Source organism: Lygodium microphyllum, chromosome 19 (assembly GCF_053477565.2).
Source record: "Lygodium microphyllum isolate KBCC chromosome 19, Lygodium_microphyllum_v1.1.10, whole genome shotgun sequence".
Taxonomy (NCBI): Eukaryota; Viridiplantae; Streptophyta; class Polypodiopsida; order Schizaeales; family Lygodiaceae; genus Lygodium; species Lygodium microphyllum.
The window spans coordinates 19440001-19458397 of NC_141153.1; the positions used below are offsets into that span (position 1 = coordinate 19440001).

Here is an 18397-nt window from a genome sequence, read left to right on the forward strand (position 1 = left end):
ATATATATATATATATATATATATATATATATCCTCTTATTTTTCTTTTCCTCTCTCTTTGTCTTTCAAGTTATTTTCTCTTTCTTTCTTTTCTCTCTATATATTTTTTCTTCTCTCTTTTCCTTTCTCTCTCGCTATTTTCTCTATTTTTCAAACTATATATTTCCTCTATGTTTCTCTCTAAGTCAAAAACTATATAAAAAATGTTTAATTTAAAAAGGACTGTTATCTTTTCTCTTTTCTCTCTCTCTCTCCATCTTTTTCTTTTTTTTCTTCTTTTTTTTGTCATTTTCTTCTTCTATCTCTCTCTCAAAGTGGTGAAAAACTATCCAAAAATTTGTAAATTTAAAAATATTTAATCAAAAATACAAATTAAAAGTTTAATCTATAAGAGAGAGAGAGAGAGAGAGAGAGAGAGAGAGAGAGAGAGAGAGGGAGGGAGGGAAAACTTAGGCCCTACACATGAGAGAGAGGGGGGATGAGAAGTAAAAAATTTAATTAAAAAAAGATTATTCTCTTTCCTCTTTTCCCCCTCCTCTCTTCGTCTTCTTCTTCTTCTCTCTCACTCTCTCTCTTCTTCTATCTCCCTCTTGAAGTATATGAAAAACTATGTTTGAAAAACTTAAAATAAAAAAAAACTTTTTAAAAGTTTAAATTAAAATGTTTAATCTAAATGAGAGAGAGAAAGAGAGAGAGAGAGAGAGAGAGAGAGAGAGAGCCTAAGCTCTACACATGAGAGAGAGGGAGGGGAGGAGGGAGGAATTTAATTAGAAAGGGGAGGGAAAAAATAAAGAAGGAAATTATAAGTGAGAGAAGGGGGAGGGGGTTTAATTTAAAAAAGAGGGGAGGGGGGGAAGGGGAGCTTTTAATTAAAAAAGGGAGGGGAAAAAGAAAAGAAGAGATTACAAGTGAGAAAAAGAAGAGAGGAGGGGGTTTTGATTGAAAAATGGAGGTTTGAAAAATGGGATAGGTTCGAGGTTTTGTGAACCTACAATGAAAATAATATAGTAGTAAGATTTTTAAAAGTTTTTTAAATTGTAAATTTTTCGAACAAGTTTTTGAGAGAGAGAGAGAGAGAGAGAGAGAGAGAGAATTATAGAGAGGAAATATAAAATCTTAAAAGAGAGAGAGAGAGAGAGAGAAATTTTTAAAAAGAAAATGAAGAGAAAGAGAGAGAAGAAGAAGAAGAAATAAAGGAAAAAAGAAGAGAGGGAGAGAGAAGGAAAAGAGAGGAGAGAGAGGGGAGAATAAAAGAGAGAGAAAGAGAAGAAAAGTGAGGAGAGAAAAAGAGAGAGAGAGAAAATCAAAAGATAAAAAAACAAATTAAAATAAAAAACAAAGAGAGAGATAGAGAAAAAAATAAAAAACAAAGAGAAAAGAGAGAGAGAGAAAGATAGAAATGGATTATTTAGCAAACTTCCCTTGTTGCACCCTACAAGGGAGAGAGAAGGAAAAGAGAGGAGAGAGAGGGGAGAATAAAAGAGAGAGAAAGAGAAGAAAAGTGAGGAGAGAAAAAGAGAGAGAGAGAAAATCAAAAGATAAAAAAACAAATTAAAATAAAAAACAAAGAGAGAGATAGAGAAAAAAATAAAAAACAAAGAGAAAAGAGAGAGAGAGAAAGATAGAAATGGATTATTTAGCAAACTTCCCTTGTTGCACCCTACAAGGGAGATTGATATGTCGACACTTTGTGATTCTTAATTTCCAACTGAAAGCCCTTTGAGATACTTTAGAGTCGCCAAGCTCGGAAATTCGGAAAGGCTTTCAAATTCCCTAACGTGCACAGAGCATCAAACCTTAGAGAGAGCTCAGAAATGGCTGCAGAGGTTGCACACCCCCCTCCTGCTGGTCCTCCTCCTGCCCCGCCTCAACACCACCACTACCCCTATGGCCCTCCTCCTCACCACCACCAGAACCACCATCATCACCCTCCTCCACCTCCTCCGCACCACCACCACAACCACCACCACGGTCACCCCCCTCCACCTCACCATCACCACCACCATCACCATCACCCTCCTCCTCCTCCTTTTCCTCCTCCTCCTCCTCACCCCCACCACCACCACCACCACCACGCTCCTCCCCCTCCCCCTTCTTCTCATCTTCACCACCAGCAGCCATTCCCTCTTCATACTCCTCCATTCTACTCCCCTCCAACCCATCATCACCATGGCCCTCCTCCTCCTCCCCCTCCCCACCATCATCCCTATTCTTTTCCTGTCCCTCCTCCCCATTCCCATTCCCATTCCCATCCCCATCCCCTTTCCGGTCCTCCTACCTGCCCTCGATGCGGTTCTCTCAACCTTCTGCCGTTCCCTCAACCTGCTTCATCGGCCTTTCCATCGATCTTACCGCCGCCGCAGCAGAACCACGGGTCTGATTTTTCTTACGCTGGACAAAGCCTAGGGTTCTGATTTCGTCAAGCTCGCTTTCGTGCTTCCTGAGTACATTCAATCACGATTTTATGACGAAGGTCGGATTCGCAGGTACTATGGCGAACCTGTAGGCGAGTGCGCGAAAGAGGAGAATGGAGCATACGAAGAGGAAGAGGAAGAGGAAGGAGATCCTCAATATGTGATGACCGATGAGTGGATGGAGTTCTTTGCCAAATCTGAAGCTCGGCGTCAAGCAAGTAAGTAATCACAGGCAAGCCTCTTTCTGCTCGTTTGAAACCCTAAACCTAGGAATCTCACGTTCATTCCCGCCTGCTATGTACTCGACAGAGAAACGGGAGCAGAAGAGGATGGCGAAGCAGGAACGGAGAGCTGCCAAGACTGCAACCCTAGGGAAAGAACCTACGACAGAATGATTGTATCTTGAAGGTCAGGGTCTTCTTATACAGAACTCAACGAGATTTTCACAGTTGCATTCATTGAGAAACAGATGTAAGATTATGCAGCTCTTGATTGGCATTAAAATCTCCTTCGATTGTGCTTGCGCCCTCTGTGCTGCAGTTTTTTATGAAAGAGGAAATTTGATCGGACAAACGAGTGAGATATGTACTATCGGAAGAGATGAAAATGTGGATCAATTTCACCATTTTTTGTGTTCAGGTTCTGTATGCAATGTCAGAAACCATCGGAAAATTTGCCTTCATGAGAAGATTCTGCGTAGTTGTGAGAACCATGGAGAAATATTAGTACAATAACATGATGATGTCAGTCCTGGTTGATGAAGAGCATTACCCTTAAGCATAATGTAGACGATGATGCAGCTCAGCTTTTTTCACTCTCTAGTTCTTTTTAGGCATGATCTCTAGGATGGAATGGAGGCAACATAACAGCATGAGACAAATACCTTCCAAGTCCATAGTGCACGCTCTAGTTGAAGAGATTAGCTGACGCCCTATGGCTAGACTTGATTCGTTCTCCTAGCACAAGCATAGGAGGCTTTTGAAGCCAACAAATATTCTCACTTGATTTCACTCAGCCTATTATAAAATAGGTTGGTCAATGAAAGAGGGTAAACTTTTAGTTCCAAAACGTGTATGTTGCCTGCATGAACACAAGTTTGCTCTCTCTATATTCGAGGATGGCTCCATTAATTTGCCCCTAACCTTTATACCAACCTTCCCTTTTCGAATTCCTTGTTTGAGATGTAATGCCTATCGTGTGACAACTCTAGAAGTTGGATAATCTTAAGCACCAAAAATGAGATAGGACCTTGTAAAAAGGGTCATCGTATATGGGTACATAATTAGCGTATATTTGGACATTCAAAGTGGCTCCAAACATTGGACAGTTGTTCTAATGGTCAAAAAGTGGGCTGTATTGATCTGGCAAACTTTGAAACTCATTTAAAGATTTGGTCTACATTGTAACCTACTATGTATACAATGTTCCAAGTGCCACCCATACGAAATTGGTTTTTTGAAATAGGGTGGTCAAGACCAAGGCCAAGTAGACACTTCTTGTTTGGCATTGGCGTGTAGATTGATTGGCTTGGTGGCTAGATTAGACTAGTGGTAGCAGATTGATCAGACATAGGGCAAGGCTTGAATATTTGAACTACTTATTTAAGGTAACCTTTTCTCATCATTATCATTGGTCTTTGTTATATTTTCCTCCACTTTCTAAGCAAGTATGTACTCTTGAACAATACTAAGATTGTCGTTGGTGGCTTGTGCTTTTGGAGATTGTGATTCGATAGTGCTACAGGTTGAGTGGATGTTTTTCTTTTGACAAGGTAATGATACATTTGTGGACATAGTGTACTTAGATTGGAACTAAGATATGGATATTGCTATTGAGTAGTTTTTTCTTCTTTTTGTAATTCCTAATTATTTTGCCATAATATATGAGGAGGGTTGTTTTCACCTTTCGATCATCCTCTTTGTTGTGTTATGCTTGTTTTGGAAATGGTGTGTCTCCATAGCCAACTTGTTGACCAAGTGAAGAAATAAAGAGTCAAGTTACAAGCTCATTAGCTAAATCGACCTTAACTTTATTTGAGGATCATTTTTGCCTTTGGATTCTCTCATCCCTTGTGTTGTGCTTGTTTCAAAAAAGGTGTGTCTTCATAGTTAATGTATTGATGATGAAGCACGAAGAAACGAAGAGCCAATTGATCAACTCATTAGCTACATCCACCTTAATTTCATTGTATATCCAATCAAAGGGCTCTTATCTTATACATTTGCTTTATCTTAACGTCAAAGATTTGATTGGGGAGTGGAGTTTAGTGGATTTCATATATACACTCTTTTTCCTAGAATAAATATATGTAGGATAAAAGTCTTATAACAAAGAGATATGTTGCAAGTAGACATGACATGCATGGAGGTGATTGTTCTTTAAGAACTCTTTCTATTGTTTTTCACACACTTCCTCTCGCTTATTCTCTCATACACTCTCATTCTCTCTCTTACACATGCACACACATACACTCTCTAGCATACCCGCTCATCCGCACACACTACTCGAGTGATATACTCAATGGATTGTTAACACAACATAAAAAGAATTTGTATGCTTTTTAATATTTTGTATATTTAATTGTTGGTATTGTAAATGTCTCGAACAATATATTATGCTCAACAATTATAATATTCGTTTATTTTCAAGACTTAATATTTCAAGAAATTGAGAGAACAAGTACTTAAAGGTGAGTACGACAATTTACAACCATGGAAATATATAAGTAATGGAGACAAGATTAAGGGTTGAAGATAGGTAGTAATCCCTTTCCTCGTGTATCGAGAAACTTATTTTTGCTTGAGTTCTTTAAGGAAGAGCTTAATTACAATACACTAGAGTGAGGAGAAGCAATTCTCACTCTCATAAGAAAAAGATGTACATGCACATGTATTACTTGCTAAGTAATAAAAACAAGAGATTCTTAATAAGATGTGAGTAGAAAGAGGAAAAGTTTGCCTTTCTCCATCGTTGATTAGTAATACATTGACGTGACTTGGTTTTGTTTCTTGGAATGACAAAAAAACTTGAAGTATAAGGGTTGTTATGAATTTATAGGTTTGTTGGCCTATAAAATAGCAACAAAAGAAGAGGGAGTCTGGGGGTATTCAATAGTGAAGGAGTGGAGGATGATGATTAGATGGATGGGATTAACTTTAGGCTATCTTTAACTTTTGCACAATAGTTAATAGCCAGGAAAACTAATGTAGAATGAAGAAAATGAACTCTCTTTATAGGGAAAAGGGGAGAGTTGGTCCAAAAAAGGAAAGTGGACTAGCATAAGACTAAGTGTTATGCTATATGTCATGAGGTGTGACAAGTGGAAAGACTATTGAAAGCTTTGTGTAACAAGTGTCTTGGCACTTATCTCTTCTCTATAGCCTTCCTTTTTGAGCTGAGCTTTGTTAAGAATTGAAATAACCAAATTTAGTAAATACTACCAGAACATGAAACCTAATGTTTTTAGAATGTTATCCCTATTTTGTAGGACTAGTATTTTTAGACCAATCTAAGGCTCCTAAAATCAAGGAATTTCCCTAATATAGATGTCATTTTAAGACTCTTCGAGTACATTATAAAAGTAGTGCTAGAATCTTTATATAAGTTTTCTATGCAAAGATATGTGCATTTCAAGCTTTCATTCTACACATGCACATCATATAAACATTTCATGATCATGTCATCTTGTTGATTGTAATTGTATATTTTGGTTTATTTGACCCACATTTTAAGGCATTGATTTTTTTTGTATGCAAGCCTAATGTACCTAATTTGCTTGAGTTCTAGCCATAGATGCCCAATCGAGTCATATAGATGGAAGTGTGTAATATTTTTTTTAAAGCCCATTGTAAGTTCATCATAACATGTGACCACTTATCAATGGTAGCTCTAATGCACTTTTCTTTATATCTAGTGAGTGTAAAGAAAACAAATTTAATAAAAAATTAAATATATAAAATAATAAAAAAATATAAATTCTTTTTTTGTTATATTATGACACATAGCAATACAAATAGCGCATGGGCATTCATTCATCTTTACTCCATACTTGTCTTATTCATTCTTTATCATTCCCTTCCATCATACCTTTAACCTTAGTGCTCTTCCCTATTGTTCACACTTCTACCTTAGCAAATAACTTAATTCTTGGTGTTGTTTAGCTAATCGTGATACCTTACTAGTTGGTGATTTCATTCTAGATATCTACTTCATAGCCATCATTTCTAGAGTCTAGATACGTTGGATTGCTGCGCTTAGTGTCTACACAACTTAGTGGCCTATTCTTCGTTGTCTCCATGTTAGAGTTGGACATTCCTTGGACATGCAAGAGCAGTAGAAGTAGATGGTTCAGTAGGTTTAGCAAGCAACAGGTGCAGGAGGAGTGCCACATGGCAGCTGATGTGGCACAATCAGCCAGTTGCACTAGTTGGCTGCATTTAATGTAGCCGATCTACATTTTTTTTGGGGGTTTTTCTTGGTCTATTTATAGGCCTTGATTTCAACAGTCTTCCTCTATTGGTTTTCATAGATTTTAGGTTGGAGACCGTGGAGACTGCTCTCAGGGCTGACAGAGACCGAGATTTTCGAGGTGGAGACATACGCAGATAATATCTCTACACCCGTGTATATTTTTGCATCCTTATAGAGCATTCCTCACTGTAGATTTTATGTGTTTCACTATCTCTTTCTCTGTTTTCTCTCTCTTTGTTCACTCTTTGTCTCGGTCATTCACTTCCGCATTGCTTCACTTTGACATGGTATCAGAGCATTGAAGAAGTGACATGGGGTGGACCCATCTGAAGAGAAGATTTTAGTGCGACACAAGGCTGTGTTTTCAACATTTAAGTGTGAGTAGGAGGGTTGTGTATCAAAACAAGGCTGAGGTGAGCGTGAGCGTGCGAGAAAGAAAAATATTTATTGAAGTTGCTGTTATTCTTTGCTGTTAGAGAAGGAAGAAGATTGGATTTTGGGCTTTCAAGTGTATATTTTACATTTTCATCACCTTTGGCGGGTGAAGAGGGAGCAAGATGAGTGACCCAGAGCCCTAGCAGGTTGTCTTTTCCTAGTCAAAGGGGGTTGCTCTTTGTGTTTTGTGTAGGCATTGTAGGTGAAGATGTCTTCGGAGGCCAAGATAGTTTCAGGCGATCATGGACCGAAAGGTGCCTGTCTTATCGGGTCTTTCATGAGGTCAAAAGCTCGATGGTGAGAATTACCACATTTGGTGGGTCATGATGCTTGCCATTTTGGAGTCCTATGATTTGGCGGAGCTTGTTACAGAGGCTATTCATCGTTCTTCTTCGTGAGACGAGTCCTGACTCTCTTTCAATGATAAGGTAGAGTTGACAAAGGCTCAGGCACATGGGCATAAACTCAATGTTTGCATTTGCTGTTTTTTATTTCTCTCATGTACTACAACTGTTATCTCTTATATTAAGCATTTGATGGTGATTGGGGAGATTTAGCTAGAGCTTGATCAAATGTACAATTAGATGATTGTCATGAAGCGAGTTTCTTTGGAAGTGCAGATGCAGACCATGAGTGTCAAAAAGCCATTTTCTATGCGGGAGTATATCAACAGGCTGAGGCAGCTTCAGATGCAAGTTAAAAGTGTTGGGAATGTGATCACTTCTGAAGACATGGCGATAACTCTTCTTTCATAGTTACTGCTATGCTTTAGTGGTTTCTATTCCGTCTCGATTGCTTTAGGGTGGTCTGAGACTCTTCAGTGAGAAGAGCTGGTTCTTATGGTCTTGGACCAAGAGAAGCAATTGAAAGGTACCAATGCTTCAAAATCCAAGTCCTTGGTTGGTTAGTCCTCTTAGAAGAAGGGGAAAGACCAAAAGAAGAAAAAGGAGGACAAATCTAAGAAGAACAAAGAAAATGAGTCTACTTGTCGTATTTATGGCAAAATAGGTCATTGGAAGAAGGATTGCCCCAACAAGGAGAAGAAGGCAAAGGAGCAAAGAGGGGAATCTTCAAAGGATTTCAGAGCGGTGGTTGCTCCATCATCAGCTGCTTTATCCACTTGGAGATGGTTGAGGATTCTATTGACGGCTTCTGATATTGCGTTGACTGCCCTATACACTCAAAAGTGAATTATTGATAGTGGTGCGTCCCAGCACATGACTCCTTATTCAATAGGCGTTGCTCATTTGTGGCCTTTGTATGGCCAAATTCTCATTGGTGACAATTCTTCATTCCTATACAGGGACGGGGACACATACACCTTATTACAGATGGATGAGGTCGTGTCCATTCATTTGAGGTTCTTTATGTGCCGGCGTTGGGGTACCATCTACTTTCGGTGCATAAGATTTATACCCTCGACCTTTTGGTCAAATTTGATGAGGATTCTTGATCGTGGATTGATACAAGTTTTTTCTTCAGGTTATGAGAAGAATGGAGTTTATAAGTTGCGGTCTTCTTCTGCCTTGACTTCTCTTCTTCTCACCTCCCACATTCAGTCCGAGCTTTGGCATGCTCGGTTTGGCCACCTCAATTATGATTACCTTTGGAAGGCGTCAAAGGGACAGCTTGTTTGAGGTTTGTCGGATATTGTGGTGAGCTAGCAGCTTTGTGTATCCTGCATCCATGGGAAGTAGACTAGTGATGTTGTTCCCAGCAAGGCTTTGCAGAGGTCTTCGGCACCCGTGGAGCTTGTTTCTACCAATCTTTGTGGATTGATGAGAACGGAGTTCCTTCGAAGGAGCTTGTATTTCATGCTAATTATGGATGATTATAGCGGAGGTTATGGGCTTATTTCTTGAATCTGAATTTGGAGGCTTTCTTCAACTTTAAGGATTGATTGCTCTTTGAGGAGAATCTATTGGGTTGGAAGCTGAAGATCCTATGATCAAATAAGGGTGGAGAATTTGATTCTAATGAGTTTGCTCGTTTTTGTGCAGATTGTGGTATTCACTAGGAGTTTGCCAATACAAACGCCCCTCGGGAGAATGGCATCTTGGAGTGAAAGAATTGCAGTGTGATCAAGCTGGCCCGTACCATGATAGAGCATCATCAGACACCTTATGTCTATGGGCTTGTAACGTGTTCGGTTCTTGACACGTTTTAGTAGTCCATCGGGAGTCTGATCTAAAAGACGCTGCTTGGTACTCTCACGGAATGTCACAGGGTTTGTTGGATAGCGAATCCCGAGTCTACTCTGCAACGAAGTGTATCGGTCAATCCTGTTAGGATCGACCTGAATCTTTTTGGGTTTCTGATGGTCAAGTCATACTATAGCCTTCTAGTGTTGGTCTTCAGACGATCTACTTTGCGTAGGGCATTTAAACTGAGGCGGACTCATATCGCACTTGGTTCAAAGAGAATCAGAAACAAGAGGGATGCTGAAACCAACCTTTCTCCTCGGATAGGGTGGTAAATCCCTGATTACAACTTAATTACAGCAGCAAACAGTAAATGTAAATATGAAAATACAAATTTACCTAGTAATCTTGGACAATGCACATCCGATTGGCCCCAAAATTGGTGCCCCTTTTAGTATTTCTTTAGCTTTATTGAAGAAAAAAGTTGATTTACAATGGGATTCTCCCAATCCCTTTTGGTATTTCAACTCCCCTTGCTGTCCAAAGTGACTAGCAAGTCTTCAATCTAATTTGCCCCTTGATTTGGGCACTCAATTGGCCTTCATTCAATTCATAGACAATGGAAATGCCCCAAATTCAATGGCTGGCTAGTCCTCCACTTGAATTTAGCTGAAATTCACCTTCAGCCTTGTTGAATCCAAGTCTTGGAGCTTCCAATTTCTGTCACGCTTCCCAAGGCTGCTGCGAAACCCTAATTTCTGTTGTAAATTAGGGTTTACAGCAGAGAAATTTGCAATTTCTCAGCCTCCAAGGGTCCAAATACTGAGATCTTTGGAGCAAGGCCATGAAATGGCTGGGAGATGAGAGGGAAAGTTGTAGAGAGAGAAAATTTAGAGTTTTGTCGCGAAGAATGATTGAAAATCAGTCAAATGCAGTTGTTGCCCTGCCACAACAGATTGCTGATGCAAAGAATTGAAGAAAATCAGTCATTTAATGCTGCTGCCCTGTCTCAACAGCCTGTAGATGCTATCTCTTGCTGTTGATTGGTCTTTTCCTGTTTTTGGCAGCCTTAGAAGGTCCTCCAATGGCTGCAAATCAGACAAGGAGCCTCTCCTTCCTCTCTCTTGTAGGCTGAATTTATAAAAATGCCTCTCTCTCCAGCCTCTAAAGACGTTTTTCAGTCTTGCATGGGTATATTTGACAAGTGGCAATCTTCCCAAATGGTTTTCCAGCATTTTTCATAATTAAATATTAATTTTCAGCCTTTAAATACTAAAAATTAATCTAATAATTATTTTGATGCCCTGAAAAATAATCTGATTGGCCATTAATTAAATTGACTAGGCAACTTTCATTCCCGAGTGTCTCTACGTCATCTTTGACCATCAAATTGGCGTTAGGTACCATTAAACACCACCTTTCTAGTGCCACCAATGGATACTTATGGCCAAATGGATGACCTAGGCCAACAACTGGCATCAGATACTACCAAGTTATAGAGACAGGGAATGCCCGTTCCGGCACATAGGAACGGATTAACGCATTTCCGGAGGTCCGAGCCTAGGAAACGTTGGCGAAATGTTCCCTCCTGTTCTTTGTCCCATTCGCTCTCGTTCTAGGACGGTTCCCTTCTGTTCCAGGGCCGTTCTTTGTTTGGAACAGCCGTTCCAGCAATAGACTTTAAAAAAAAAAAAAAAAGGGTCGTGTCTCCTACCGACTGCTACTCCCGCTTGGTGCCCGCAATCTACTCCCACCTGCTCCCATTCACTTGTCGCCAGCTTGTGTCACTTCTCATGCCTGTCGCCTGCTGCTCCGCTTGTCGCCTGCCTACTCCCGCTTCTCCTCGCCTATCGCCCGCTGCTTCGGCCTAGTCCCGTTTCACTCGCTTGCTCTGCCTGCCACACTTGCCTCGCTTGGGCTCTGCCTGCTCCCGCTTGCCTCTCCCACCTGCCTCTCCCGCCTACCTTGTGTGCAGCCCACCTCTCTTGCTTGCTTGGCCTGACTCCTGCCCGCGATTAGGCGAGGTCCAAGGAATCTCGATTCTCAACGCTCATGTTGAAATTTTGGCTGAAATTTCTGCAATTTCATTGAACTTTCAACTTTGGTTGAAATTTCTGCAATTTTATTGAACTTTGACACATGGATGTTGAAATTTTGGCTGCAAATTTTTGTAATTTCATTGAAGTTTACTGATTATTTTGTCACTTCTATACAGATGGTAGCATTGACATCTATGGGATCTTCATCATCCTCAGCAGACACTTTGTCAACAACTGGACAAAGTCGAAGCACTACTTGGTCATGGTGGGATGAGGTAGATGCAAGGGTGCCATAAAGAGGTGGAGGGGCTCACCCTTGGAAATGCAAACTTTGCTCTTATGCTCGCACTAGTGGGGCTGATAAAGTGAGAGCCTATCTTCTACATGAGGAGGGGAATGAGGTGCGTTTTTGCACCAATGTATCAATTGAGAAAAGGTAGGAGTTACTTGATTGTATAGCCACTTCTATGGGGAATTCACATGCTAGGAGGACGCCAAATATAGCAATGGATCCAACAACATGGACTCCAAGGCCAGCAGGGCATGGTGCTTCATGCAGAAGACCACTAGGATTAGTGGTTATGTAGCCTTCTCGTGGGCCATCAATGGCAGTAGGTTGTGGTGTTAGACAGAGTTCATTGGACACTTCATGGGAACCAAAGAAAAAAGAGGAAACTAATGCAGCAGTGGCACACTTTTTTAACCATGACCATATTGCATTCAAATCAGCTAGGTGACCTTATTTTTTAAATATGGTGACAAAGATTGCAGAGTATGGACCCACATATAAGCCCCTTTCACTACATTGCTTTCGAAGGAGAAAGCAACCATAGAGATTGCAACAGCAAATATTCGCAATCAATGGGCAAGAAATGGAGTGTCATTGATAGCAGATAGATGGAGTGACACACGCCATAGGTCCATACATGGTGTTGTCTCATATTCTTGTGGGGATGTATACTTCATTGGTAGTCATGATGCTTCAAAGACCGGAAAGAGTGCAGATGTATTGGCATCCGAGTGGTGCGAGGTAGTGCAGGCTGTTGGGGCAGAAAATGTAGTGTAGTTTGTGGTAGATGGTGAACCTACAAATAGGGCAGCAAGAAACATTTTAATGGCAATGTATCCACATATCACCTTTAGTCCATGCATGGCGCATTGCTTGAATAACTTGTTGAAGGATATTGGGGACTTGCCATGGATTGCATCTCTTGTTGTGAAAGGCAACAAGATTATCACATTTATATGTAATCATCAGTACTTGCATGCTGAGTTTCACAAGAGAAGTAACAAAGAACTTCTTAAATACTTGGATACACGATTTGCATATAACTTTCTTATGCTTGGTCGATTGCACTATTGCAAAGGTGTAATTAGGGAGCTAATTGGTAGTGATGAGTATGAAAATTGGATTGGGGTTGCCATTGCTACTGTTGTGTTATGTGATGCATATGTCTTTGATAGAGATTTTTGGGACGAGGTGAATTGTACCAACCAAATGGTTGATCCTATTATGCACATGTTGAGGCTTGTAGATGGCATGGATCCATGCATTGGGAAGATCTATGAAGGTATGGATTGCATGATTGAGAGGTTGGAGAGTTTGGAACGGAATGCAAGCAGGTATGAGCAGATCAAGGAGTTATGCATCAGCAGATGGGATGAGTATGACTCTCCTATGCATGTTGTAGCATGTGTGCTTGATCCTGAGTTTCAAGGAAAGATGCAAGAAAGAGACCTTGAGGTGGCCAAGGTTTGGAACACATTGCTTGCAAGGCTTTATCCTAGCCGTGAAATGCAACACAAAATTAAAAATCAGCTCTTTGTTTATCGCCAAACATTAAGGATATTTGGTACAAAGGATGCACTAGAGGACATGACAATTTTTGGGGCTGCTTTATGGTGGGAGGACTACGGGGTAGAAGCTTCGGAGTTGCAGAGTTTGGCTATTCGTATTCTTAGCCAAACAATTAGCTCTTCTTGTTTAGAACAACTATGGAGTTCATTCAATCACATTCACTCAAATAAGAGAAATCGTCTTGGTACAATGAAGACGAATGACCTAGTTTATGTGAGCTCCAATCTTCGCTTGCTAGCTCGTACATGAGTTGCAAAGGCTGATTCTTTTATACATTGGGAAAAGGATGACGATGGTGATGATGATGGCGATGGTGATGGGTAGGATGTTGTTCAGTAGGATGAGCATTCAAGTACAGTGGAGCCATCTTCCATGAATCAGAGCACTTAGCAGCTAGCCTTTTTGGAACTTTAGAGTATTAACTTGGATATTGGAGCTCTTGTAACTTGGATCTTTACTATTTAGGCTTTAAAGTTTAGTGTATATTTTATGTCTTTGCAATGCATACTTGTTGCTAGTTGGACTTATGCAACATTGTTGATTACAATGTTGAATCATGAATGCGACAATCCATTGCTGGTTATATATATATATACTGTTCCCTCACTTTGGGCGTTTTCCCCGTTTTGAGGGGTCTCGTTCCCGTTTTTGGTAACTATGCACCAAGTACTTGTGCGGTGTAACTTATAGCAACTTTTGCCTTTGACATCCTGTGATTTCTTTGGGTCTCGGGCTCATAAATTTACTTTAACTCCAGTTGCACCTCACATGTGTATCATTTACTTAATCATGTGATTAAAAATTAATCCACATATTAAGTGAGGTTTCAAAAATACATGTTCTCGTGACAGATGCATCGCTTGAGCTCTCTACTCGTAGCGTAAAGTCCCATTCCGGTCTCCTAAAACGATACGAGTAAGGGTTCTACTATACATTATCTAAGGTCAATAGGTCATTGCAATTTGAATGTCGAGAAGCCTCCCAGTTTTCTGGGACCATTCTGCCGTAGGACGGACCCTCATCGGTGGTTCTGCCCACCCACTTCCCATGATAGCTTTAGTTTTCTACTTATCTATGGGCACATTAGTAGCAATACATTCAAGCAGCTTTTTTAATTAACCCGTTAGCCACATGTTACAAATTCCTTGAAAAGTGAAGTGTATATTAAGATTTCAATTGAGATAACAATCTCGTCCATAGGAGGATTCCTGTAATCCGTAAGGATGCGCCATATTACTCTCAAAGATTCCGCCCTTGCACTAGTAATAGGACCTCAAGAATCCATCTCGAGTCACGTAGACTGTTTGAGTAGGACTCGAAGGCAGGGAATTTACAGCTAGAGCCCCCCCGATATCCAAGCATCCTCCTTCGATCAGACTAATCCACAAAGACACCTCTCCTGACGGGTTCGGTCCACATTTCCGTCACGGTTATTCAGAACCCCCTTGGATAGGGTTGGCGGCCAGCTGGGGGTGGCTTGGCGTGCCCTCTAGGAATTTAACGTGGTTTGCAGTTGATGTATGCTTTACATGACTATCATGCGGTATATCATTGCTATGAGTTGTTGTTTATGCTTAGTGTATGCATTATAATACCTTGGTGGTTAAGACAGTGTTGGGTTTTGGCATGTGGATGCATCACTTAGTGTTTTGATAGTGGTTATGATTCGTGTGTGGATTGTAACAGGTTTAAGTGATTTGAAAATTCACATGTAGAGGGCATGATCATGCTTCAGCAATAGGTGCATGTGTTGTTTGACTATGGTGCTGGCATGTATTTCTAGGAGTGGCAATAGATGCTTTGGCACATTGCTAGAGCATTCTTTTTCCTTGTTATCGTGACCTCTATCTGAAGGAATGTGTTTTGCTCCCATCACAACTCAGATTCCTTCCAGGTGCTGCCACCTAATTAGCTACGACAGTCTAGTCATCTCTGAGCTCTAATCCATTGTATCAATATGATTTATTCAGCATTCTTCTTCAGCATTTCTGAGCTTGTTCGTCTCAATGTTTGCTGTACACTTTGTGTTTCTCTCTGCAAACCCGGCTGTTTCTTGACATGGTATTAGAGCATACCGTTCCATCTCTTGACCTGGTGGTGGTGATGTATTTACTTGGCGAAATCCTGAGTATCGTGGGCACTAATGTGAGGGCTCCTAGCAGTGAGAGGGCACCTAGCACTATTCAAGAGGATTCAACTCTTCTAGTGTGTGCAGGGAAAACATCAAAGAAACCTCCTGTCTGGTTTCCTGGAAAATTGGCACTAGTGCCTTTTAGACAACCACCATCAATACTTTCTCAGAGACCTACTAAACCTCAACTAGAAGAAGTCAAGCAGTCTGTCGATTGTCTTTGGGGCATCTCCACTGACAGGGACACCTTCTGAATATGGAATCAATCAGGTCAGCAAATCTCACTCAAAGTGAATGCCATATAGTGTTGCTGGTTGAGCTGAAAGTATGGAAACTTGGGAAGCTTTAAACTGATAGATATATTTCTTCCGTTACTTTAAAAAATATAGCAATAAGCCTGCAAATTCACTGTCAAATGAACTCCATTTCTGGGATGGACTAAGTGGGTGGGTGGGGAACTTTGAAAACAGTTTGAGCCTGCTGTAATCTGGCCCTGATTCATTTATAATCACTGTCGACAAGGAATCTGTAACCATGGCCCACAAGGAAAGGTCTGAGAGTGAGGGAATGGGAATAGAAACTCAAGAGAGGAGTGTACCAGGTCTAATGCCCAGATCTGCTGATATGAGTACTGAACTGCGTACAGTAATTGACCGAAGAGTGTGGCCAAGACACCGGACTGATCTGACTGGGTTAGGCCCAAGTGGCTTTAAAACTGTTGGATAACTTACAAGGCAGGCAAAATCTTTAAAACTAATATACACTTGGCCAAACCATGTAATCCAGATTTTTGACATTCCAACAACCATCTAGGGCACTTTTTGAGTCTATGCATAATAGGAACTTTTATTTCAAGATTTTACCTCATTGTGTTATAAGAAGTAATTGTTTTGTCAGGAAACACATTGCCATGTAGGGGCACTGCAATGTTCATACGCCTAGATTCCATATACTTTATGATTTGTTATACTATATAGCAATGAATGGGGAACCTGGAAGTGTGAACCATCATGAAAGTCTAGTAAAACTTTTAGTTCCTGTTTTCCAAGGAGAGAGAACGTAGGAGTTGCATGTAAAGTGACTTGATAGAGCATATATGAAATGCAAGATGTGAAGGCAAAGGGGAAGAAAGAATGGATGGAAGATGGCAAATATCTAATGCATGCCCGTTGAACTGAGTACAAGATTTAAGGCTGCAAAATGAGTGATGATTGAATTGATAAGAGGATTGTGTGATTGATTGATTGACTAACGTGTGGTTTTGACTATCAAAAGCCTCGAGTTGTAAGGCACGTCTTCAAAATACACAGCTCAAAACGGGAAAGAGAATCAAATTCTAAGGTGGAAACATATCTATGTGGGATGCCATTTCATTAGTTAGGATTGATTTTTGTTCTACGGTATTTCTAGAAGTGCAATATTGACTTAAATCCCTTTGGCCCTTTAAAAAAAGACATAGGAAGTTTTCACTTTGTAATGCTAGTCTACCTCTTGGCTTTAATGCTAGTCTTAATCTGCTAGGTGCCATTGCTTACTTCTAAGTACGGTTATGCTTTTGGCTTAAGCTGGGCATTGTGAGTTGTTACCAAAGGAACAAAAATTTTTTGGGTTTGTTTTAACATATGATTATGTCTTACAATTGTCATTGAATAAATGATGAATGATTCAAGTTTTAATTATAGGCCATGCCAACTTTTGTTTGTTTGTTTGTTTGTTTTTTTGGGGTGAAGCCATCGTTCATTACTCTAGTAATCTGCAAAGGGGAGAGTTCTCATTTTAAGATACTATAGTAGTAATAATGATGTATACAAGGCTTAAAAGTAACCGATAGCAAATTAAGGTTATATACATAATATATGCTTGGGAATTGTTCATATACATCTCATATGTTGGATAAGTGATGGGATAGGTAGACGGGAATGACTAGCATACTCGAGAGGAGGAATACATGAGCATGCAAGAGGAATTATGCGAGAGGTGACGTGTGCACAATCACTTGGTAGATCACGGATCATGATGGCGTCTCGTTGATCTTGAAACAAGTTTGACTCAAAGCAATGATTGAAAACAAGTTGTACAATTTGATGATGTGGCACTTTAAATGAACATTAATGTTGGCTATATTAAATTGATTGGAAAAAAAGCGATTGAAATTTGATGATTAGAATGGTTCGTTGAAAAATTTGTGTTAGCAGCTGTTTTCAAAGGTAAGATAAAATGACATTTCATCAAATGTGAGCTTCGTTTGCTCATGTTGAGTTGTGAGAGGAGCAATAGAAAGAGAGACTACATGCGTGCTAGAGTGCATGCTTGATTGAGGCAAGTTGGAATGTTCGTAGCTTGATCAAGGTGAAGCTTGTTTGAGGTAGATCTAGGTGAAGTGAAGAGTTATCTCGGTTAGGATATGTGACTTTACGAATTCGAAGTATTGGTTTGGGCTTGGGCTTGGGCTTGTAGAGCTTATCATTGTGCAAATCTCTCTGTCACTAGTGCAATAAAGATTTATGGATCTCTTTTATCTTTCTTAGCTTCTCTTTTCTTCTATTGCGTCGTGCATTAGGATTGAGTCTTACAGTTAGCAACACTCGACAATAAGTGAGAGTGATTGGATTGGAGAGTTAATTTTTTTAAAACTTCTTAAGAAGTTACACGGATTTTCTTTTGTGGATCATATGTTGTACAAAGGTACTTTCTACATAGATTTGGTGGTGCAAGTGGGGGGAGTATGAGTGGGGGAGGTGACACTTGGATGTGTTCTTACTTCACGAAGAGCTCACTATTTTCCAAAGTCATATGACTTTCTCTTGTTTGACGACTAGCTTAAAGGGGGAGATTCTTAGCATGGGGCAATATACACAATGCAGGTTGGAGTAATTGGAGCAATTGGTGGTCCCAAATTTAGCAAAACT

The 18397-nt window shown here is 40.2% G+C and overlaps 1 protein-coding gene across 9 annotated transcripts; it reads left to right on the forward strand.

Moving 5' to 3' along the window:
* The first annotated feature begins 1686 nt into the window (after window positions 1-1686).
* LOC148019627 (uncharacterized) lies at window positions 1687-18064 on the forward strand. Of its 9 annotated transcripts, none has more exons than XM_087699725.1 (4): window positions 1687-2374; window positions 2487-2632; window positions 2724-2822; window positions 11676-15036. In XM_087699725.1, the coding sequence occupies exon 4, from the start codon at window positions 12614-12616 to the stop codon at window positions 13604-13606; it is 993 nt and encodes a 330-aa protein (XP_087555851.1). In that variant the 5' UTR covers window positions 1687-2374; window positions 2487-2632; window positions 2724-2822; window positions 11676-12613; the 3' UTR covers window positions 13607-15036. The 9 variants fall into 9 exon arrangements, with proteins under 9 accessions (XP_087555851.1, XP_087555857.1, XP_087555854.1 ...); XM_087699731.1 differs by lacking the exon at window positions 11676-15036 and adding an exon at window positions 17387-18064 and having other exon boundaries at window positions 1703-2374; XM_087699728.1 differs by lacking the exon at window positions 11676-15036 and adding an exon at window positions 17398-18063 and having other exon boundaries at window positions 1703-2374.
* Window positions 18065-18397: the final 333 nt, after the last annotated feature.